Source organism: Mya arenaria, chromosome 1, assembly GCF_026914265.1.
Source record: "Mya arenaria isolate MELC-2E11 chromosome 1, ASM2691426v1".
Lineage (NCBI taxonomy): Eukaryota > Metazoa > Mollusca > Bivalvia > Myida > Myidae > Mya > Mya arenaria.
The window spans coordinates 23,129,488-23,155,316 of NC_069122.1; the positions used below are offsets into that span (position 1 = coordinate 23,129,488).

Below are 25,829 nucleotides of genomic sequence, written 5' to 3' on the forward strand. Positions count from 1 at the left end.
TCCAGTGATGGTAACTTACATGACTCCAGTGATGGTAACTTACATAACTCCAGTTATGGTAACTTACATGACTCAAGTGATAGTTACTTTCATGACTCCAGTGATGGTAACTTACATGACACCAGTGTTTGAAACTAACAGGACTCCAATGAGGGTTACTAACATGACTACAGTGATGGTAACTTACATGCCCCTAGTGTTTTTGATAACTTACATGACTCCAGTGATTGTAACTTACATGACTCCAGTGATAGTAACTAACATGGCTCCAGTGATAGTAACTTACATGACTCCAGTGATGGTTACGTACATGACTCCAGTAATGGTTACTTACATAACTCCATTGATGGTTACTTAAATGCCTCCAGTGATGGTCACTTACATGCCGCCAGTGATGGTAACTTACATGACTCCACTGGTGATTACTTACATGACTCAAGTGATAGTTACTTTCATGACTCCAGTGATGGTAACTTACATGACTCCAGTGATGGTAACTTACATGACTCCAGTGATGGTACTTTTCATGACTACAGTGATGGTAACTTACATGCCCCTAGTGTTTTTGATAACTCACATGACTCCAACGATGGTAACTTACATGACTCCAGTGATAGTAACTAACATGGCTCCAGTGATAGTAACTTACATGACTCCAGTGATGGTTACGTACATGACTCCAGTAATGGTTACTTACATAACTCCATTGATGGTTACTTAAATGCCTCCAGTGATGGTCACTTACATGCCGCCAGTGATGGTAACTTACATGACTCCAGTGATGATTACTTACATGACTCAAGTGATAGTTACTTTCATGACTCCAGTGATGGTAACTTACATGACTCCAGTGATGGTTACTGACATGACTCCAGTGATGGTACTTTTCATGACTCCAGTGATTGTAACTTACATGACTCTAGTGATGGTAACTAACATGCCTTCAGTGATGGTAACTTTCAAAACCCAAGAAATGGTGACGTATATGACTCAAGTGATGGTAACTTTCAAAACTCAGTAAATGGTAACTTTCATGACTCCAGTGAAGGTAACTTTCATGACTCCAGTGAGTGTTACTTTCATGACTCAAGTGATGGTAACTTTCATAACTCCAGTGATGGTAACTTACATGACTCCAGTGATGGTAACTTACATGACTCAAGTGATGGTAACTTACATGACTTCAGTGATGGTAACTTACATGTCTCCAGTGATTGTTACTTACATGACTCAAGTGATGGTAACTGACTCCAGTGATTGTAACTTACATGACTCCAGTGATGGTCACTTACATGACTCCAGTGATGGTAACTTACATGACTCCTGTGATGGTATCTTACATGGCTCTAGTGATGGTAATTTTCATGACTCAAGTAATGGTAACTTTCATGACTCCAGTGATGGTAACTTTCATGACACCAGTGATGGTAACTTACATGACTCAAGTGATAGTTACTTTCATGACTCCAGTGATTGTAACTTACATGACTCCAGTGATGGTTACTTACATGCCTTCAGTGATGGTAACTTACATGGCTCCAGTGATGGTTACTTACATGACTCCAGTGATGGTTACTTATATGACTCCAGTGATGGCAACTTTCATGACTCCAGTGATGTTAACTTACATGGCTCCAATGATGGTTACTTACATGACTCCAGTGATGGTAACTTACATGACTCAAGTGATGGTTACTTACATGCCTCCAGTGATGGTTACTTACATAACTCCAGTGATGGTAACTACATGACTCCAGTGATGGTTACTTACATGACTCCAGTGATGGTAACTTACATGACTCTAGTGATGGTTACTTTCATGACTCCAGTGATGGTCACTTCATCTGAAGTGACTCTGTGTTCATATCTTCACTTGGCACGGCTAATTTTTAGCTTTACAGTTAAGTCATATTTAAATATGAATATGATAAAAAAAACTGGCAGTGAGTAGACTTTATCAGACCTTTGTTTCAGTTCTTATGTTGATAACAAGTTGCAAAATAATTTCTTGAACTTTCTATTCCCTGACTCATGAAATATTGTCCATAATTGAACATTTGCAAGGTGTTTCTGCTTTATGTATATTGTAAAATTTGTTATCCGGAGTTATCAAAGGCGCCGTGTATAGATCGTAGCCCTCTTAAATCATAAAGTTATAACCCATGGGTAGTAAAACTAATATTCGAGATAATTTAAAACATCCCGAACGTCGTTTATGCTTCGAATTAAATTTATGAGCAAGCTGTTAAAATTGAATGGTGTAAGTTTACTTTGAAATTTGCTCACAGAAACTGTTATACCGTATACATTTGCTGTCATGTACATACCCTGGCTGTTATTATAAAGGATATCTTAATGTTGTGCAAGTTTTTAATTAATCGATGTAATTCATAATTAACCGTATTCCACATCGATTTACATCATACATTCCTTTTATTTTAAAATTTACAATAAGGACGACTATAGCTTGGATATGCTTATTTATAATATCGTAAATGTACTATTTTAATTATATATTTTTTTCGAATATAATTTGTTTACCAAGAAGTGTGTTTGTAACGCTTTTCTGCATTTTAAGTGTTTGTTTTTTTTCTTTCAAATAGCTCAAGATAGTATCTTTCTAAAACTAAAGACGAAAGAAGAAAACCAAATCAGAGTACTTAACCTGAGTGGGCCAATCGTAGGCTCATGTTCGCTTATCTTCCATCTTAAAACCTCCGCCGGATAATCAAGCGAGCTACCGCGTACCGTACCAATGTTATTTCTACTACTGGCTGAACTTGATTCATCATATTGTCTTTGTTTCATCAACCGATCACTGACTGTAAAGTAAATTACTCAATATTTCTCTGCTACATTAAACATAATTTAAACATTCTGGTTCAAAGTGATTTTAGCGCCAGAGACATAAAATAGCCGGATTTATTGCTGTATAAATAAATAAATGGCATTTTTCTAATAAGTCAAAAAGACATTTGACTGCATATATATATACATATAACGTAACAATAGAAAAGCGGATAAATTGTGAAACTGAATATTATAGTCAGAGTTACGATCCGACTGTACAACTGCCATACTTAATAAGAATAGAGATTGGATTTTATACACAGACTTTATGGCTACTCTAGCCTATAATGAACTGTGGGCTTTTAATGGAAAATAAATGATTGTCATACAAATGTATATACTTTTTTGATGAGAAAATGAAAAGACTCCGATCTAGTTAGATATTCGCTCACACATGGATTGCTAAATAAATTAATAATAACTATCAATATCAGCTCATTTGCTGGATTGAAGTATTACAAAATTATATTTCTAATTTATGATGATGGAGCGATTGTACTAATTACTGTTGACTGAAATCAAAGCGTGACGGATGCTGTGAACATTAGTTATGTTTTAATACCTTCAAGATTCAAACGGATTTGGACAGAAGCCACTCTGAACATGGATATCAGGCTGGTCTTGGACATGGTTTTCCTCTGGATTCTCAGTTTCCCCATCGTCAAAGGTAAGTTAAACTTTTCTGTATAACAATAATAATAACTATGTATTATTGTGCATGTCCCTTCCTCAAACGCTCATATGTGCCGTCATCTGTATTGGAGTATATCCTAAACTGGAATCTTATAAAAAGTTTAGGATCAAAAAAGAAAAACTATAAAATTAATATTTCCTCATAATTGCAGTTTTAAAACCCATCTAAGGGCTAACATGGCAACCTGTTTTGGCTGCCTTAAATAAGGCTTGACATTATATGAACATAAGCGTCGTAGTGAACATTCCTTCCTCATATACATGGCTGTTGGCTCGTCAACATTAGAGAGGATCATTAATTATATGTCTATCTATGAGTATGTCTATCTAGTTTTATATAAGGACAGACTAGCTTATTGTAACACTTTGTCATGGTATATATAGGTGCATTTTTTGTTACACACTTAGTGTTATCACGTCACTGAGTGATAGTACAATCTTAAACGGGCTGTATTTGGCAAACTACGTTTCATTAATGTAGGTTAAGAGCTCAAGATTTTCAATCGCATGTTATTGATGTAAACAAACAACGTGAGTAACAGTCTTACACGAGGTTACATTGTGTATTTGTATTCGTTTGCAAACATACAGCTCGAAACGTAATAAAGCTAATAGTGAATTTGGAGATTTATACATTAAAGTTCATCTTCAAATGCAATTTCTTGCGTCTACGCGAAGAAATTAGCTACAAGACTTGCCGTGGAATGTTGCCATACTCTCGTTGTTTCTAAATATACCAATTAACGCATGTCAGAAGATGGATGATGATAGTTGATGATGATGGGAAATTCTGCTCAACTATGTTTTGCTTTTTTTTATTTCTCACATGCAGCTAAATACAAAATGAAAACTAAGATGTCTTTTATCGGAACAAATAAGATCTTTACAAGAAGGCGAACACAACATAGTATTTGATGGCACCGTGCTTCCATATTACAGGGCGATGTTTGTTTGCCTGTCTTGATGATATTAACAGACAGAGTATCCCTCAGATTTCACATAAATTGTGTGTGTGGCTTCGTTATTCTTCTTCTTATTATTATGTGAAAAAAATCCTAAAACGCAAGGCAAACTGTGGAAAGAGAAACGACATTTTCATTGTTCTGAAAACTGGTAACATTAACCAGATAAATAGTGCGTGTCAGAATTGTTAGTTTTTCATAACAAAACAAACAACAAACATTTAAGTAACGTGCGCTTTGAATGTATACGCACAAACAGCCATGAATAGAGATCTTTACTCAGTTTTTTTGCATCATATGTAATCGCATTTTAAATTTGTATTTGTCACAAAACGCCTGTCTTATTAATTAATACGCAGAGAGAAAGCTAACGGGTGCATTTGGTTATTTTTAAAGTTCCGTGAACAAACACAAGCCATTATTATGAAACTGTATCCTGGTGGTTGTAGGAACTGTATTACTAGTAATCGTGGAAATTGTGTAACTTGGGTCGTAGAAATTTTATAACTAGTAATCGTAGATATTGAATACTTAGTAATTGTATAACTAGTGGTTGTAGCAATTGTATAACTAGTGGTTGTAGCAATTGTATAACTAGTGGTTGTAGCAATTGTATAACTAGTGGTTGTAGCAATTGTATAACTAGTGGTTGTAGCAATTGTATAACTAGTGGTTGTAGCAATTGTATAACTAGTGATCATACAAACTGTATTACTAGTGGTCGTATTAACTGTAGTTATATAGAGGAATTATTTTTCTTGCGTTTGTGCTGTATGAACGCAGTAGGGCACTCGAGCAAATTCCATTCAGCGCCTTGCGCGTTACTCGCTTGCACTACTGCGTTTTTACAGCATAAACGCAAGAAAAAATGCGATCAGTACTTATTGGTACAATACTTGATTGGTACATTTTAAATAATTTTCATAACGTTTATTTTTAGCAGTATTGTTTTAAAATTGAATATTTTTTCTTAAAAAATGTTATCGACAACATACGTTTGTATAAAACATGAGCTGATATTTGTAACGTCGTATATCATTGGTTAAATGACGTCGCGCTAATCCAATCGGAGCGCAATATAGAAGTAAACAATGACATCATTACTCCTTGCGCGTTATACAATATGAACGTCAAGTAGAGTCTATACAAAGGACTAGGTGGGTATGTAAATAAGCGGTAAATCGATGAAGTACTAGTGAATGTCGAAACAGCAATACTAGTGACTGTAGAAACTGTAGTACTATTAACTGTAGAAACTGTAGTACTAGTGACTGTAGAAACTGTAGTACTAGTTACTGTAGAAACTGTAGTATTTGTAAGTAACTGTAGTACTAGTGACTGTAGAAAATGTAGTACTAGTGACTGTAGAAACTGTAGTATTAGTGACTGTAGAAACTGTAGTACTAATGACTGTAGAAACTGTAGTACTAGTGACTGTAGAAACTGTAGTACTAGTGACTGTAGAAACTGTAGTACTAATGACTGTAGAAACTGGAGTACTAGTGACTGTAGAAACTGTAGTACTAATGACTGTAGAAACTGGAGTACTTGTAGGTAACTGTAGAAACTGTAGTACTAATGACTGTAGAAACTGGAGTACTTGTAAGTAACTGTAGAAACTGTAGTACTAGTGACTGTAGAAACTGTAGTTCTAGTGAATAGAGAAACTGTAGTACTAGTGACTGTAGAAACTTTACTACCTGTGAATTTACACTAAAAACTGTAGTACCAGTGAATTTACACTAGAACATGTAGTACTAGTGTTCATATTGGGCATACTATAATGCAATTTGTAGGATAGCTATATTTGTATTAATAACACGCAAGCTTGAGACCTGTCTCTGAAGTTCTGTATATAATTACCTATAAAATAACAATGCAACTATAATACCAGCAAATATAAAGTATGGTTTAAGTAGATTGTAACGGAGCAAATACTTAATAAAGCAGTCTGGCAGCTGCAACCAGAGCTAAATCGCCTGATAAGATAAGCAATGTAAATATGGAAAAGACAACATCGACTTTTTTCTTCAGGATTTTTTCTCGGCATACTGCTTGCTCCATATAAAATGTCTAATAAAATGTCAGTATTGACCTATTGGCCACGGATTGATGGATATACATGTATATACATTCATAATAAATCTTTATATGTTTATGCGACCATATAATGCTATTATTTATTAATATACATTTAAATATAATGACTTTATGCTCTAGAAAATATAATGAAACGTGCGGGCTATTCTACTGTTCACACTATTTTGGCTGGTTTCTTCTCAAAACTATGTTTGTAATGCTTAAGCCTTCAGAAGAATGACAGGATTTTGTATAGACGAAGAACTAATGAACGCACACTTGTATCTGTATTTTTCTGGAATAAGAAGTTGTTGTGAGTTTTATTGTAAAGAATTGTTGAGGTAGACCGCGATGAAAGTTTTAATACAGTATCCAGTCAAATGAATGAAAACAGGAAGTGAAATATTGACCACCTTGATAACAATTTTTGAGACATAAATGATGTAAACCTTTTACATGAATAACATGTATTGAAGTTAATAAAACATTCTATTTAAGATTTGATGTAATGAAGGCATTTTCAGCATGTGTACATGGTAGATACTTGAATCTCAGCGTGAATTTTTGAAGGAGAAAACTTAGCCACTAAGGTTGTCACTGTATATAGCAACAGTGTTATGCGAACAATCATGTCATGAAACGTTATAAATTGTTTTATGTTCATGGCTTGAGTTTACAATTTTAAATTCATTGTTATTATAAATTTGTCATTCATATGAGCAAAGTGTTCAATATTTTCATTGCAGAACTAAGCCTTTTGTTTATCGAAAATGGTTCATTAAATCGAGACAGTTAGCATTTATGGGAGAATTTTCAACTCGTTATTAAAGGTAATAAACCTGAAACAGATGTCGGCACTATTGTGAATGATTTGCTTTAAATTGCGTAAATATTGGAAAATATCTGTAACCATAAAACCCACAGTGTTACAACCATATTTATTTGATTCATTGTAATTCAAAAACTTTTTAATAAACCTGGTAACTGCTAATTCTGGTACTCAAACGTAACGCCTCTGTAGGCAATGTTCACTTCACACCCAATGTACTGGCAATGAAAGGGATCTCGCGTACAACACTCGGCAGAACCGTTGATAATGGTACCTGGACTTTACGCTGTAATAAACATAAATAACACCATAAATAAACACGAACCCATCAGCAGAAATAAAATTCAAGAGATATATTCAGCGCTATGAGTATCTGTACCGTTTCGTTAATGTATTATGCCGTGTTTCGCAGTTGTGATCTCTGATTTGTAAGAGGTTGTGATAACCGCTAAGTGCCTTTAGTTCTAATTATTATGAGTTTTCTGCAGGATTTATTCCGCGGTGATAAAGTATACTGGTGAAGCGAAGGTTGGTTGTTGCTGGGAAAAGTTTGGAGCATCTGCTGTGACATGTTTATGAGTGTTTGTTTAGAGCTGCGAATATTCATTCAAGTTTTGTTGTTGGACTCCAAGCCAAGTGAAAGACTCATAGATACCACTATATTGCCTTCATACATAGAAAGCGTCAGACTCAACTTCACCACATTGCCTTTATACATAGAAAGCGTCAGACTCAACTTCACCACATTGCCTTCGTAAATAGAAAGCGTCAGACTCAACTCCACCACATTGCCTTCGTAAATAGAAAGCGTAAGACTCATCTTCACCATATCGCCTTTATACATAGAAAGCGTCAGACTCAACTCCACCACATTGCCTTCGTAAATAGAAAGCGTCAGACTCAACTCCACCACATTGCCTTCGTAAATAGAAAGCGTAAGACTCATCTTCACCATATCGCCTTTATACATAGAAAGCGTCAGACTCAACTTCACCACATTGCCTTCGTAAATAGAAAGCGTAAGACTCATCTTCCACCACATTGCCTTCATACATAGAAAGCGTAAGACTCATCTTCCACCACATTGCCTTCGTAAATAGAAAGCGTAAGACTCATCTTCACCACATTGCCTTCATACATAGAAAGCGTAAGACTCATCTTCACCACATTGCCTTCGTACATAGCAAGCGTAAGACTCATCTACCACATTGCCTTCGTACATAGAAAGCGTAAGACTCATCTTCACCACATTGCCTTCATACATAGAAAGCGTAAGACTCATCTTCACCACATTGCCTTCATACATAGAAAGCGTAAGACTCATCTTCACCACATTGCCTTCATACATAGCAAGCGTAAGACTCATCTTCACCACATTGCCTTCATACATAGAAAGCGTAAGACTCATCTTCCACCACATTGCTTTCGTACATAGAAAACGTAAGACTCATCTTCCACCACATTGTCTTCATACATAGAAAGCGTAAGACTCATCTTCACCACATTGCCTTCGTACATAGCAAGCGTAAGACTCATCTTCACCACATTGCCTTCGTACATAACAAGCGTAAGACTCATATACCATTATATCGCCTTCGTATATAGCAAGCGTAAGACTCATCTACCATCATATCGCCTTCGTACATAGCAAGCGTAAGACTCATCTTCCATCATATCGCCTTCATACATAGCAAGCGTAAGACTCATCTACCATCATATCGCCGAAATAGCTGTCTTATAACTCTACTGAAACAGTCTTTGGAAAAAGAACATAACAAAAATAATTCCTGTATAAGATCATTATGGACACAGTGCGCGTGCAGATTTCAATGCCGTAAAAGCAAGGTGAGAACATTATCAGGGAATCTGTTGTCAGATCTTATTTATATTCTTGCCCCCTATCTTCTCTTAGTTTTATAGAAAACGTTGAGGCGAGTTTATATCTTTATCTTAAACGATATCGTAAAATGAAATTAATAGCCTTCACAAAAACATTTATTCCGAGATAAATCTGTTAGAATGGAATGAACCTTTCACAGGTGCTTTTCGACATAAAATACTCTTCATTTGCAGCAATATATTTGGGCATATTTATTTATACTTAAAATAGATCGTAAGTGCAAAAACATACGTGGAAAGAGTGATAGACACAGAAATGAGAGAGAAAAGGACTATCACTGGAACGAGAAAAATGTGGTAAGGATAGAGTGACTGCCATCGGCAAGATCGTAGGAGAGGGGTGAGAACAACTTTCATAGGACAGTTTATAGAAGAGAGAATATATCGACTGTCAAAGGGTAGATCGTACGAGAGTGGAAAGCGCGATTGTCAAAGGGTAGATCGTACGAGAGTGGAAAACGCGATTGTCAAAGGGTAGATCATACGAGAGTGGAAAGCGCGATTGTCAAAGGGTAGATCGTACGAGAGTGGAATGCGCGATTTTCAAAGGGTAGATCGTAAAAGAGTGGAAAGCACGATTGCCTAAGGGTAGATAGTAAAAGAGTGGAAAGCGAGACTGTCTAAGGGTATATCGTTCTAGCGTGGAACGCGCGACTGTCAAATATATGATCGTAAAAGAGTGGAAAGCACGACTGTGTAACGGTCGATCGTACGAGAGCGGAACGCGCGACTGTCGAAAGGTAGATCGTACGAGGGTGGAAAGCGCGACTGTCAAAGGGTAGATCGTAAGAGAGTGGAAAGCGCGACTGTCAAAGGATAGATCGTACGAGAGTGGGAAGCGCGACTGTCAAAGGGTAGATCGTACGAGGGTGGAACGCGCGACTGTCAAAGGGTAGATCGTGTGAGGTTGGAACGCGCGACTGTCAAAGGGTAGATCGTGTGAGGGTGGAACGCGCGACTGTCAAAGGGTATATCGTAAAAGAGTCGAAAGCGCTACTGTCAAAGGGTAGCTCGAACGAAAGTGGAAAGCGCGACTGTCAAAGGGTAGATCGTATGAGGGTGGAACGCGCGACTGTCAAAGGGTAGATCGTGTGAGGGTGGAACGCGCGACTGTCAAAGGGTAGATCGTGTGAGGGTGGAACGCGCGACTGTCAAAGGGTATATCGTAAAAGAGTCGAAAGCGCTACTGTCAAAGGGTAGATCGTACGAGAGTGGAACGCGCGACTGTCAAAAGGTAGATCGTACGAGAGTGGAACGCGCGACTGTCAAAGGGTAGATCGTACGAGGGTGGAACGCGCGACTGTCAAAGGGTAGATCGTACGAGAGTGGAACGCGCGACTGTCAAAGGGTAGATCGTACGAGGGTGTAACGCGCGACTGTCAAAGGGTAGATCGTAAAAGAGTCGAAAGCGCTACTGTCTAAGGGAAGATCGTACGAGGGTGGAACGCACGACTGTAAAAAGGTAGATCGTACGAGAGTGGAAAGCGCGACTGTCTAAGGGTAGATAGTACGAGAGTGAAAATCGCGACTGTCTAAAGGTAGATCGTACGGGAGAGGAAAGCGCGACTGTCAAAGGGTAGATTGTACGAGAGTGGAAAGCGCGACTGTTAAAGGGTAGATCGTACGAGTGTGGAAAGCGCGACTGTCAAAGGGTAGATAGTACGAGTGTGGAACGCGCGACTGTCTAATGGTATATTGTACGAGAGTGGAAAGCGCGACTGTTAAATGGTAGTTACTACAAGGGGAAAAAAAGATTTGCATCTGGAAAAAAGTACAAGAGGGAAAAAAGCGATTGTCCAGGTAAGATTGTACGAGAGGGGATAGAGCGATTGTCCCAGGTAAGATAGTACGAGAGGGGATATAGCGATTGTCCCAGGTAATATAGTACGAGAGGGGAATGAGCGATTGTCCCAGGTAAGATAGTACGAGAGGGGATATAGCGATTGTCCCAGGTAATATAGTACGAGAGGGGAATGAGCGATTGTCCTAGGTATGATAGTACGAGAGGGGAATGAGCGATTGTCCCAGGTAAGATAGTACGAGATGGGAATGAGCGATTGTCCCAGGTAAGATAGTACGAGAGAGGAAAGAGCGATTGTCCAGGTAAGATAGTACGAGAGGGAAATAAGCGATTGTCCCAGGTAAGATAGTACGAGAGGGGAATGAGCGATTGTCCAGGTAAGATAGTACGAGAGGGGAATGAACGTTTGCCCATGCTAAGATAGTACGAGAGGGGAATGAGCTTTTGTCCCGGGTTAGATAGTACGAGAGGGGAATAAGCGATTGTCCCAGGTAAGATAGTTCGAGAAGGGAATGAGCTAAAGTCCCACGTAAGATAGTACGAGAGGGGAATGAGCGATTGTCCCTGTTAAGATAGTACGAGAGGGGAATGAGCGATTGTCCCAGGTAAGATAGTACGAGAGGGGAAAAAGCGATTGTCCAGGTAAGATAGTACGAGAGGGGAATGAGCGATTGTCCCAGGTGAGATAGTACGAGAGGGGAAAGAGGGATTTTCCAGGTAATATAGTACGAGAGAGGAAAGAGCGATTGTCCAGGTAAGATAGTACGAGAGGGGAATGAGCGATTGCCCAGGTAAGATAGTACGAGAGGGAAATAAGCGATTGTCCCAGGTAAGATAGTACGAGAGGGGAATGAGCGATTGTCCAGGTAAGATAGTACGAGAGGGGAATGAACGTTTGCCCATGGTAAGATAGTACGAGAGGGGAATGAGCTTTTGTCCCGGGTTAGATAGTACGAGAGGGGAATGAGCGATTGTCCCAGGTAAGATAGTTCGAGAAGGGAATGAGCTAAAGTCCCACGTAAGATAGTACGAGAGGGGAATGAGCGATTGTCCCTGTTAAGATAGTACGAGAGGGGAATGAGCGATTGTCCCAGGTAAGATAGAACGAGAGGGGAAAAAGCGATTGTCCAGGTAAGATAGTACGAGAGGGGAATGAGCGATTGTCCCAGGTGAGATAGTACGAGAGGGGAAAGAGGGAATTTCCAGGTAATATAGTACGAGAGAGGAAAGAGCGATTGTCCAGGTAAGATAGTACGAGAGGGGAATGAGCGATAGCCCAGGTAAGATAGTACGAGAGGGGAATGAGCGATTGCCCAGGTAATATAGTACGAGAGAGGAAAGAGCGATTGTCCAGGTAAGATAGTACGAGAGGGGATAGAGCGATTGTCCCAGGTAAGATAGTACGAGAGGGGAATGAGCGATTGTCCCAGGTAAGATAGTACGAGAGGGGAATGAGCGATTGTCCCTGGTAAGATAGTACGAGAGGGGATATAGCGATTGTCCCAGGTAAGATAGTACGAGAGGGGAATGAGCGATTGTCCCTGGTAAGATAGTACGAGAGAGGAAAGAGCAATTGTCCAGTTAAGCTAGTACGATAGGGGAAAGACCGATTGTCTCTGGTAAGATAGTGCGATAGGTGAAAGAGCGATTGTCCAAGGTACTCTAGCACGACGGCGGGGGGGGGGGGGGGGGGGGGGGGAGGGAGTATGAAAGGGAGTGATTGTCACAAGTAAGTAAAAACGATAAGGAAAAGAGCGATTTTCTCAGATAATATAGTACAAGTGGTGAAAGAGCGATTGTGCCAGATAATAAAGTGTTTTCTTTAGGATTTGAGCAATGAATCTAAAGTGTTATACTGTCAACAATTAGTTGGATATTAATGCCTTTTTCAAGAAATTAATTAGCATTATAATTGTGTATGTAGTATACATCATGCAAAATGGGGAATTTTCGTTATAAGCATGTGTGTGTGTGTGTGTGTGTGTGTGTGTGTGTACGTGCGTGTGTGCGTGCGTGCGTGTGCGCGTGCGTACGTGCGTGTGGAGTGTGTGTGTGGGGGGGGGATGGCGTGTGTGCGTGTGGTTGCGTGCGTGCGTGTTGAGTGTGTGTGGGGGTGCATGAATATACCCTGTGCATCAGTTCGATGTGGTTGCACACGGCAACTAAATACACACCCATTCAATGAAATGGATTGTTTAAACGCCTGCTCAATGTTATATTCGAGATAAATCACAAACTAATGGAGTTGTATTTCAAAAATAAAAATAATGTCCTCATATCAACCCTTTCATCTATTTCTCTTCATAAAACCACAAGTGTTCTCGTTCATTTATATAACATTACACTTCAGTTTACCTAGAAATGTAAAGTTGTCTTTTCGACAATTGAAACGTCATTGTGAAAGTCAGGGTTGATTTTGTATTCAAATGTTCTTCGTCGAAGTAACAGATTCATTCACGGACGGCATTTATGGTATTATTAAGTTTAGTTTAGCAAACTTAATCGATCACCGTTCTATAATAAATAAAACTCAGAGACTTGACCTTGAACGTTGAAATATCTGTTTTCACTGAAACTAACTCCGTCCACTGATGGTCAGGCAATCTAACTCCGTCCACTGATGGTCAGGCAATCTAACTCCGTCCACTTATGGTCAGGCAATCTAACTCCGTCCACTGATGGTCAGGCAAACTAACTCCGTCCACTGATGGTCAGGCAATCTAGATATTGGGTGTTTTCTTTTAACTAAACAATGAGAACAGGTCAAATTTGGGATCAACAATGTATTATTCAAAGCGTAACATATAGTTGTCATTTTACCAATACAAACTTCGTGATTCAATACCAGCTAACAACGAATGGATGATGTCTCTGTATTGCATGTTTTCTTGTTTGAAGTATTTTGGTCCAGTTATTATCAGTAATGTTTTACAAAACATAAAACAAAGAGACGAGCTTCACCCAGTCACGTGGCTCGGTGGTTTCTTCTCAATATATGGTTTACATTCATGTCAACATTAACTGTTTAAACAAAGTCAAATCTCATAAACGATTTTTCATAAAGTGATAATAAGTATCTTCCATGGCCGAGAGTGTAAGATAGATTTATCCAAATCCGAGCGTAATGTGTTACGCGGTTAGTTACCGAGTTTCCGCAGAACCGTGCACGACGGTTTGGATGAACCCACTACACAAGCGGCAATTGTAGATGCTATTTCTCCCACCTCAGTTAAAAAAAATAAAGTAAAAACATATTTTTATTTATTTATTACAAACGGATACTTTTTTATCTTTACCCGTGTGCAAGAAAAGGATTTCCATCATGGCCAAATACTTGGATCTACTTCTCTGGGGTGGGAGAAATGTCTTTTTTAGCATTATAAAAGTTAGATCTAATTCGGTCCCAAACATAAATATAGAAAGGAACAGGTAACAAGGATATGTTTCAGTCTCATATTGTAACAACAATGACAAAAGAGTTACACAACCGAGAAGGTGAGATTCGAGAAGATACATATTTTTTTCTTATTTCTTTTAAAGCATTATTCTAAATTCAAACAATTCAAAAACGCCGACTATTATAAAACATGTACGAGTATGTGATACATTTTCGGCGTTGGCTTTATGCCGAATCCATAAAACTTTGGTTTTACGCGTTTACACAAAAACAATACCCGTTCACGGCGGAATGGCTCTTTGTAACAAGCCTTCTTGATCTTAAGATATCTACTGACAAAATATGTGCTGACATATATGACTTGTTGAAAAATAACACTGCGGTAGCGCCTCTGCGTTTTGTGGCAATGTAAGGTGCAGTTGTTTTTTTGTCTCTGTGGTATAAAGCAAGCACGAATGTACAGATCGCTGTCGTCACGCTGGTGTCAAAATGGTATTCCCCATAGTTGCAGTTGCATGTAATGCATTTATTTTCAAATTTTAAACCAGAAATAATTGCTCGAATGTTGAATTGTGCTTGTAAAACCATGCATCTGCGTTAACTTGGTCGAAATAATACAAAGTTCAGGTAATTAAAACGAGAAAAAAGATTTATCAAACGATCAAATAAAATTTAGATTTATGGAAACGCTCATCTTCGATTAGTTTTAAACAATGCACAAGGCATGCTGCATGTGCGTGACTCCGGCAATTTTCTCAAATCAAATTAGTTTGTATTTTGACGTGAAATTCGTGTGTATTTTTGTCAGCAATTACCAATGTCAATTGAGCATTTTTATTTCAGTTTAAAACCCATATTAAAATCTTTAATCGCTAGATTGCCCTTTTGAAGTCTGTGAATAGCAAAAGGGAAGCGATTTCATCCCAGTAGCGGTCTTATAAAGGAGACTTCACATGATTAACTGCGACAAATCTATCGTTTACTTTATACATTATGATAGATTTTGTCAGGGTTAGGCTATTGAAACGTTTTTGTGGGCCTTGTTGCAAATAGATTCCATGTTTGATATCATAATTATAACCTTTTTATCTGATGCAGTTTGTTTAGATGTAAATCTTTAAATCGAAATTTTGATGGGTCGGAAATTGGATTTCTGAAATCGAAAACGCAAAGCTTTGTAAACCGGTGTAAGATGTAATTATTATCAAATACATAAACTTGTATTCTACTGCGACATAAATGAATACAAATAAAATTGCAAATTCATGAATTACAGATAAAAACGAAGTAAAGACACAAGAGGCAGTAGAGAGTTGTTTGAATGCATACAATTTACTCAACAGTTTATACTAAAGTAATTGTCCAAAGAATACATTAATGATATATTCAATCAAACTTCCAATGTACAAGTCTCTTCCGGCAAACAAAATGATTATTCCATAATTATACAACTTCGACTTCATATTGTCTTTTCCGCCTCATGATACTTTGGCATAGTTACGTTCACCTGCGCTTGAGTTTGCTTCAATGATCTTGTTAACTGAAACCGATAGTTTTGATCTTTTCGCCACCATGTTTAGTTCGCATACATCCTCTTATAGCCATATATTGTTTGCTGTTTTATGTCTCCCAAAAGAAGAACATATACTCGCCGCTTGGTCTGTCTGTTCGGCCGCACGTGTGTCCCTGCATTCCGTCCGTCTTTTCATCCGTTCGTCCGGGCGTCCGTCCGTCACATACTTGTCCGGAGAATAACTTCAAAACTACGTTTGTGATTGAAATTAACTTCTCTATAGATAGTTGGCAATGAGAGGAAGTGCAGTGCAGAAGAACCTTACCCCTATCACGCATATATCTTAAGTTATCTTCACTTAACCATTTTTTTCATACTTGGTGATTGTCCGGGCCATATCTTGGAAAATACTAAGGGGATTGAAATGACACTTGATCTATAGATAAATGACAATGAAAGGAAGTGCAGTGCGCAATAACCATAATCATATCATGAATATGTTATCTCCCCTTTATCATTTTTCTCATAATTGGTGCTTGTCCGGGCCATATGTTACTTAATAGGAAACTACTGATGGGATGACAATGAGAGAAAGTATAAAAACATCATCATACCCTGCATATTTCATTAGTAATCTCTCCTTTTATTTACCTGATATATTTTTCGAAAATGGGTTCTTGTCCAGGCCATATCTTTGTTAATACTATATGCATTAAATTTGGAATTAAACTTCAGGCATAGATATATGGCAATGAGATTATCTGCATGTATAAGAACCGTAATCCTGCCCTGTACTTTTTATTTAGTTATCTCTCCCATTGTATATAATGGGTGCTTGTCCAAGCCAAATTTTGGAATGTATTGGAACGGTTCAAATGAAACTTGGTATATGAATAGATGAACATGACATAAAGTCCGCATACTTATTTAGTTGTTCCCCCTTGAACTTACAGTTTTCCATAATAGGTGCTTGTTCTGGATATATCTTTGAATGTTTTAAATGGATTTAAATGAAACTTTGTATACAGCTCATGGGCTGTAAGTATGTAGTGAATAAATATCTTTATACATTTTTGATAATGGTAATGATATTATAAAATGTTTTAAGGTCCATATTCAGATAACGGTATCATTAAAACACAGAACAGAGGCGAATTCCGGTGACACACAGCTTAAAACAAAGGACATACGAGAATTAATGTGACATACATCTAAAACACAAGACAGATGCGCATCCCGACGACACACAGCTTAAAACACAGGACAAACGAAAAATAATGTGACATACATCTAAAACACAAGACAGAGGCGCATCCCGGTGGCAAACAACTTAAACACAAGACAGAGGCGCATCCCGGTGACATATATTTAAAACACAAGACAGAGGCGTATCCCGGTGGCATACATCTTAAACACAAGACAGAGGCGCATCCCGGTGACATACAGCTTAAAAACAAGACAGAGGCGCATCCCGGTGACATACATCTAAAACACAAGACAGAGGCGCATCCCGGTGACATACAGCTTAAACACAAGACAGAGGCGCATCCCGGTGACATACAACTTAAACACAAGACAGAAGCGCATCCCGGTGACATATATTTAAAACACAAGACAGAGGCGTATCCCGGTGGCATACATCTTAAACACAAGACAGAGGCGCATCCCGGTGACATACAGCTTAAAAACAAGACAGAGGCGCATCCCGGTGACATACATCTTAAACACAAGACATAGGCGCATCCCGGCGACATACAGCTTAAACACAAGACAGAGGCGCATCCCGGTGACATACATCTTAAACACAAGACAGAGGCGTATCCCGGTGACATACAGCTTAAACACAAGACAGAGGCGTATCCCGGTGACATACAGCTTAAACACAAGACTGAGGCGCATCCCCGTGACATACAGCTTAAACACAAGACTGAGGCGCATCCCGGTGACATACAGCTTAAACACAAGACAGAGGCGCATCCCGGTGACATACAGCTTAAACACAAGACAGAGGCGCATCCCGGTGACATACAGCTTAAACACAAGACAGAGGCGCATCCCGGTGACATACAGCTTAAACACAAGACAGATGCGCATCCCGGTGACATACAGCTTAAACACAAGACAGAGGCACATCCCGGTGACATACAGCTTAAACACAAGACAGAGGCGCATCCCGGTGACATACAACTCAAACACAGACAGACGAGAATCATTGTGACATACATCTTTAAAAATAATGCAAACTAGCATCAAGTTGACATGCATCTATAAACAATCAGACAGAGACGCATCAAGTTGACATGCATTTAAGACACATGCACGACTGGTATGAAGGTCACAGGCACTTTGAAACACATAGAGGACTGGCATTAATGTTACATGCATCTACACATAAGAGAAGCATTCATTCGACATCCATTTGAAACACAGGACATACAAGCATTAAGATGACATACATCTTAAAACACAGGCCAGACTCGCATAAATATGACCTACATCTTTTAAAACAGGACAGGCAATCAATGTGATATGCATCTTAATCACAGGACAGAGGTACATCAAGGTGACATGCACCTTGCACGTGCAACAAGGTTATCCCACGTGCTCTTGTAAGTGCCATACTAATTATATGCTATTTAAATAATTGCATAACATTTGCGTATTGCCGACATTTGCAGTTTATTATTTGAGCTGAGATTGGATATTGGGTCTTCTTTTAATTTCTAACTTGCTGTATCTTAAGATGTAAAATTAACAAATATATTGATAATTCTTGTGTAATGAATACTAAACAGGTCGTATTTAGACGCATTTGACAACTACGCCGGAATTAATAATGGCTAACGTCACATTTGTCGTTTTATGTGAATATGGTAAACCTTAATTGTTAGTAATATTTATATATTTTCCTCGAAGATTGTATTACTGAGATACATACATACATACCTACGAGTACATCTGTATGAGAACAGCTGTTTTTTGCCAAAGGAGTTGAGTTGAGTTGGTATATTAAAATTTAATTAAGGATTAAAGATAATAAAGATGGATACAGAGCTGATTTTAGTGAACTATATTGATACCATAACGCAAACTTAAGTAGAAGATATCAAGACTCATTTTCTTCAATAAAACAAATATTTAAAACTCTTCCTAAAAATCAACGCAAAAAAACAAACGTAAATCAAAACCAAAAAAACACACACACAGAACATCCCAGCTTTAAATAAACTAGTTCTGTTGGATCGCGAGTTTCGCTGTTATGTATATACCTCTGTTCTTATTGCCGCGGTTTCCGGTCAATTTCACTTTAACTGCCACAGTTCATTTACAAGATTTCATTGGAATCTGCAGCCGACAAGTACCATGTGCTGTGCTGCTACAACAATGTTGGTTAGCAATGGACTTGAGCTGCGAACTGGTTAGGTGGAGCACACCGTATACGCAGTGTATTGGATTTTTTAGTTTAAACCTAGTTTTACGACGATTGTGAAACAAGCTATTAAAATCACTTTCGTTGGCACGATGTTACGCGAAAGTGTGGTCTTGTGTTTTGTATGTTTGCTGTTTTTTTTTTGTTTTTTGTTTTTTTATTTTTTTTTATTTTGTGTGCGTGTTTTTTTTTGTTGTTGTTGTTGTTTTTGTTTGTTTTTTTTGGGGGGGAAGCGAGGGGGGGGGGGGGAGTACCCGGTGAAAATCCACGTACCCGGCTTTGTGACCACAAACCAAACTCACATGCCCCCAGCCGGGAATAGAACCCGGGTCAACCTGGTGGGAAGCAATCATTTCATCATCAGTGCACACGTGGAAAGCTGTACATTCGTTTAAAGATGAAATTGCAGCTACACAAACAATATTGCTAAACATTAAAAGCTCTCCATACCATCGATATGATACCGGACATATATATTATGACGGCCGTCTTTAGTTCTTGAAAATGCGGATGAAAAAGGCGTCATCCGGGCGCTTTCAGACAATTAAGTAATGGATAGTGCATTGATTTCCAAGCACTCTTTTGACACTGACCATGATTTAGCCATTTGTAAGCTTCGATGATATATTAACTTCCGAGAGTTTGATTAAACCTTCTTAGATCCACAAAGTCTCAACATTCAACAATAATTATGGATGGAAGAATTGTCAGGAAGTATAGACGAATATCGAGTCTTTACGAACGTCATTTATGTGTAATGGAGCATTCGTTTCTAAACTCTTGTTTTCATTCGTTTTCTACACTTTTTTAAAGAAAACATCATAAACATGCTACAGACACGCTACAAACACTGAACTAACGCATTTATATGTAGAGATGTATCCTTCCAAATCTCACAGTGTTTGAACAAATATAACAAATTGATAAGCCGAGTTTGCAAGTTCGTTTAAACGCATTAACCTTGTCTCCGGAGTTGCAAATACAATTTAAAACCTTTATCAACAAGTGGTCGAATGCTTCATAAATAACTCTTGTTTACCCGTTAGTGTTAACCGCGAATTAAATTCAATTATCTAGATTTTACATGTCAAAATGATGCAAATAAATTCTAGATTCCCTATTACAACTATTCAGCGTGTAACTGAACACACACACTGGGTCCATTGACATCTACAATGCCCCGTCAAGGCTCTAATCCTGTCTACCTATTGTGTCACATGTTGAAACACTCAATAAAACACTGTTGAATCAATGTATGATACAAATGGATATCGGTGGCCGAGTGGTTAGCCTATCGGACACATGATCAGAGTGTCCCGGATTTGATCCCCACTCGGAGCTTCGTCAGTGATAGTACTAGAAAGATGCTTTTTCCATAGAAAAAGAAGTAACGTATGTTAAAATGTACATGTTCGTTGCTAGAAAGCTCTACAGAGTATATGTTACATGTTAACCGAGGACCATTGTGACGTAGAATGACAAAAAATAGGTAACTTCTGCACCGAATCTTGGGAACAAACATTAACTATATATGTATATATAGCAATCAATGTTGTTCTTATAGTAAGTGGGGTATTTTTGCCCATTGCAATAATACAATATACGCTTCTTTCTACAAGCGTCGCCATCTTTACCACTCATATGAGAGAAACCAACTTACCAGCCGGGCTACACGTTCAGTAAACTTGTGTAGAGGTGCAGTATATGTGAGACCAGCCGGGCCACACGTTCAGTCAACTTGTGTAGAGGCGCAGTATATGTGAGACCAGCCGGGCTACACGTTCAGTCAACTTGTGTAGAGGCGCAGTATATGTGAGACCAGCCGGGCCACACGTTCAGTCAACTTGTGTAGAGGCGCAGTATATGTGAGACCAGCCGGGCCACACGTTCAGTCAACTTGTGTAGAGGCGCAGTATATGTGAGACCAGCCGGGCCACACGTTCAGTGAACTTGTGTAGAGGCGCAGTATATGTGAGACCAGCCGGGCCACACGTTCAGTGAACTTGTGTAGAGGCGCAGTATATGTGAGACCAGCCGGGCCACACGTTCAGTGAACTTGTGTAGAGGCGCAGTATATGTGAGACCAGCCGGGCTACACGTTCAGTGAACTTGTGTAGAGGCGCAGTATATGTGAGACCAGCCGGGCCACACGTTCAGTGAACTTGTGTAGAGGCGCAGTATATGTGAGACCAGCCGGGCCACACGTTCAGTCAACTTGTGTAGAGGCGCAGTATATGTGAGACCAGCCGGGCCACACGTTCAGTCAACTTGTGTAGAGGCGCAGTTTATGTGAGACCAGCCGGGCCACACGTTCAGTCAACTTGTGAAGAGGCGCAGTATATGTGAGACCAGCCGGGCCACACGTTCAGTCAACTTGTGTAGAGGCGCAGTATATGTGAGACCAGCCGGGCCACACGTTCAGTCAACTTGTGTAGAGGCGCAGTATATGTGAGACCAGCCGGGCCACACGTTCAGTGAACTTGTGTAGAGGCGCAGTATATGTGAGACCAGCCGGGCCACACGTTCAGTCAACTTGTGTAGAGGCGCAGTATTTGTGAGACCAGCCGGGCTACACGTTCAGTGAACTTGTGTAGAGGCGCAGTATATGTGAGAATGCATTATTGTTTGTGTTTGATAAAAATGGGCTTGCTCTAAATAATTAATTTGTATTAATGTTCTTTGGATTAGACTACAGGCTTTTAACCAAATTTCATTCAGATGTATGTAGATTTTATGAACAAATGGCATTATCCTCCTGTCATGAAAATCCAGTGAAATACAAGAGCGATGCCATAAAACTAAGCATGTGGATTGTTGCACTGCTTGAGTATCCACTAAACCTGTAAACATTCAGTCTTCTCACGCAATGAATTATTTATGTAAAAATAACCCAAAATAATATACCCTCTTGTACATAGGGAATTGTACGAACAGACCAAAGTCGCCATTTCTGTCAATAAGGTGTACGCATAAACAAAATCACCGTCAATATTTGTATATCAAAGTTGTCATCTTACCAGAAAAATGGAAACTAGATTTTTAGCTCATCACATACAAAATATGATTTCAAACAGCTGTTTGAGGGAAGCAACATGCTAATGACTCTATAGTTAGTAGTTTCGTACTTGACTAATATCTAACGGAGCATTAACCTGAAGCAGTGTTTTCGGTTACTACTGTTTACAATGCTCGTGTTTTCTGGTTTACGTCGAACATATGCTGTGTTATCGGAGATGAACATCTTGCAGGAACCTTTAACCAATGCTCATGGACAATATTAAATGGAGTTACTTGAGACCAACGGAATTTCAAAGGCGTTTGTTAGAGGCCTTATTTCGAGGGTGGTCAACGAAGGACATATGACCGATTCGTTAACCGATGGTCTCTTTTGATAACACAAAGATGGCCCATAATTATACGCCATAAAGGACGTTATAACTGGTGACAAGAACCGCGGCTAGTCGTCATGCTCATTAAATTAATGATTAAGCGAGTGTTAAACTTAGGGATGACCGTGAAGTTAATGTTTTGACCTTTCAGTTGCATACCTTATGCTTATATTAAAACTTCATCACGCTTTAGTTGATATCAGTTCTGGTGATACACAGCAAGACATTCATTCTGAAAATATGTACAAAACCATGTATATCCCAACAACAAAACCACGTTGTTGTAGCACTGAACCAGACCAACATGTCATAAAATATGCCTCCAATGATTTAAGGTATTATAGGTTTATCTCATTCAATCTGTGTTAATCTAATGACCAGTGCGTTGTCGTTTATTACCGTCAGTTTTGGAGTAAATGCCCACTTATTCAATGTCAGCGGCCACAAAGTAATGGTCCTGTCATGCTATGTATGGTCAGTTTTGGTCAGTTGTAAAGGGCTTGACCGCTCGGAGAGTATTGTTGAAAGATGGTTATCATCACTACTGAGAGAGTAAATGTCACTGGGTAACATTTACTGTAAGATACTGACATGAAGAGTGCTACCATAACATTTGAAATGTTCTTTTCCATTAATACAAGAAATGCAAATTAAAGGTGTCGGCTCATTACTGACGATCTTGGAAAATTAGAAACATGTTTAAATATTTGCCCATCGAATCCCATTTGTTCCTGAGATCCTTCCACGATGACGTATTCTTACATATAGCTTCAGGTACAAAAAGACATCTTGGACAGTTTTTAACTTAGCCATAATTATAAACAATGGCTGAATACCATCTCTGTAAAATCTGAACATCAAAACTGTAGAATCTAAATGTATTAAACAATAGGAACAATGAACCTTTTAACAAACATTTGTGATTTATGGCAATTTCAAACACAAAGTTCAAATATTCTACAATATTATACAGAACACATTTATTAATGATTTTTTAAAATAATTATTATAGTAGAAGTAGTAGCAGTAGCAGCAGCAGCAGCAGCAACAACAACAGCAGAAGTAGTAGTAGAAGTAGTAGTAGTAGAAGTAGTAGTAGTAGTAGTAGTAGTAGTAGTAGTAGTAGTAGTAGTAGTAGTAGTAGAAGTAGTAGAAGTAGTAGTAGTAGTAGTAGTAGTAGTAGTAGTAGTATAGTAGTAGTAGTAGTAGTAGTAGTAGTAGTAGTAGTAGTAGTAGTAGTAGTAGTAGTAGTAGTTGTTGTTGTTGTTGTAGCTGTAGCAGTAGCATTTGCAGAAGCAGCAGCAGCAGCAGTAGCTGTATTTTAAAATCAATTTCGATTATCGCCATTTATCAAGTGTTTAACAGTCATCGGTAAAAATTAACAAGGAATCTTTAATTGACAATAGTACTACAACAATTGATGACAGAGCCATTTTAAATATATAAGGCTAGTTTAAACGTGTGTTGTTTAAGAAAGAGATTCACTCGATCCAATTAAAAAAACAACACAAAAACTAATATTCATTTTTAAGAAACATAGATATGGGTCCGAAAGAAGTCTTATTTAAATTACAGATTTTGTGAGATGCCATTTGTTGAAGTTGTTTATTCTCGTGATAAGACATTCCACAGAACAGTTGGTTAAAAGCTTGTTTGTTATAAAACAGGTCGAACGCCAGTTGTGACGAATGGATTAATCACTCGGAAGCCGCACTCGGATAATTATAAATAATAAAAATGCAATTTCCGGTAAATAAATACGTTTGTTTTTGTTCAGAAGAATGAAAATAACATTTTTACTTAACCAAAAAGAAGATCCAGACATAATCCGGCAACGCTCAAGTTATTCCTAAGAGCGGGATAAATTGTTAGTTTTAAAACCTATTCGCGTTATTAACTCTCCTCATTGATATGTTTTTGGGGTTATACCAGTAAAATATAGAAACTTGATACTGTAATTAGAATATAGAATAACGCTCTTATGCGTACTTGAAAGCATCAAAAAATCATTTAGCCTGTTTCGTGAAATTGATACCGTTTTATATTTGTGAGTTTCGCTGTCATATTTGCGAGGAATTCTAGATGTTGAGAATTAATAGTCAACGGCTTTCTTTCGTTTAAGTTGTTTAAATCTAGTCTAAACATTAAAAAACCTTAATACAAATATTAAAATTATAAGGGGTTACATTGTTCGGCAGCACTGCTACATCTTTACCGACTTGTGTACGCAGGGGGTGACGCCAACAGTTAGTCCATTCCCCAGTGAATATCACCAACTTCAGTAGTATGACATACAATGGCGCATATGTTGTATACTTACAACTACCTCCAGCCCTACCGACATACAATGGCGCATATGTTGTATACTTACAACTACCTCCAGCCCTACCAACATACAATGGCGTATATGTTGTATACTTACAACTACCTCCAGCCCTACCGACATACAATGGCGCATATGTTGTATACTTACAACTACCTCCAGGCCTACCGACATACAATCACGCGTATGTTGTATACTTACAACTCCAGCCCTACCGACATACAATGGCGTATATGTTGTATACTTACAACTCCAGCCCTACCAACATACAATGGCGCATATGTTGTATACTTACAACTCCAGCCCTACCGACACACAATGGCGCATATGTTGTATACTTACAACTACCCCCAGCCCTACCGACACACAATGGCGTATATGTTGTATACTTACAACTACCTCCAGCCCTACCGACACACAATGGCGTATATGTTGTATACTTACAACTACCCCCAGCCCTACCGACATACAATGACGTATATGTTGTATACTTACAACTACCCCCAGCCCTACCGACACACAATGACGTATATGTTGTATACTTACAACTACCCCCAGCCCTACCGACATACAATGGCGTATATGTTGTATACTTACAACTACCCCCAGCCCTACCGACACACAATGACGTATATGTTGTATACTTACAACTACCCCCAGCCCT

General features: G+C 38.7%; 1 protein-coding gene and 1 long non-coding RNA gene across 2 annotated transcripts in view; one reads left to right on the top strand and one right to left on the bottom strand.

The window, feature by feature from the left end:
* LOC128229681 (uncharacterized) overlaps positions 1 to 2,744 on the bottom strand; it is a 44,473-nt gene extending 41,729 nt beyond the window's left edge. The window contains exon 1 of the long non-coding RNA XR_008260118.1: positions 2,666 to 2,744. This is a non-coding gene — a long non-coding RNA (uncharacterized LOC128229681). The remainder of the gene's footprint in view (positions 1 to 2,665) is intronic.
* A 44-nt stretch (positions 2,745 to 2,788) lies between these two features.
* LOC128229675 (BMP and activin membrane-bound inhibitor homolog) overlaps positions 2,789 to 25,829 on the top strand; it is a 34,509-nt gene continuing 11,468 nt past the window's right edge. The window contains exon 1 of the mRNA XM_052941460.1: positions 2,789 to 3,517. Within this exon, the coding sequence (XP_052797420.1) occupies positions 3,454 to 3,517 (64 nt within the window). The 5' untranslated portion in view covers positions 2,789 to 3,453. The remainder of the gene's footprint in view (positions 3,518 to 25,829) is intronic.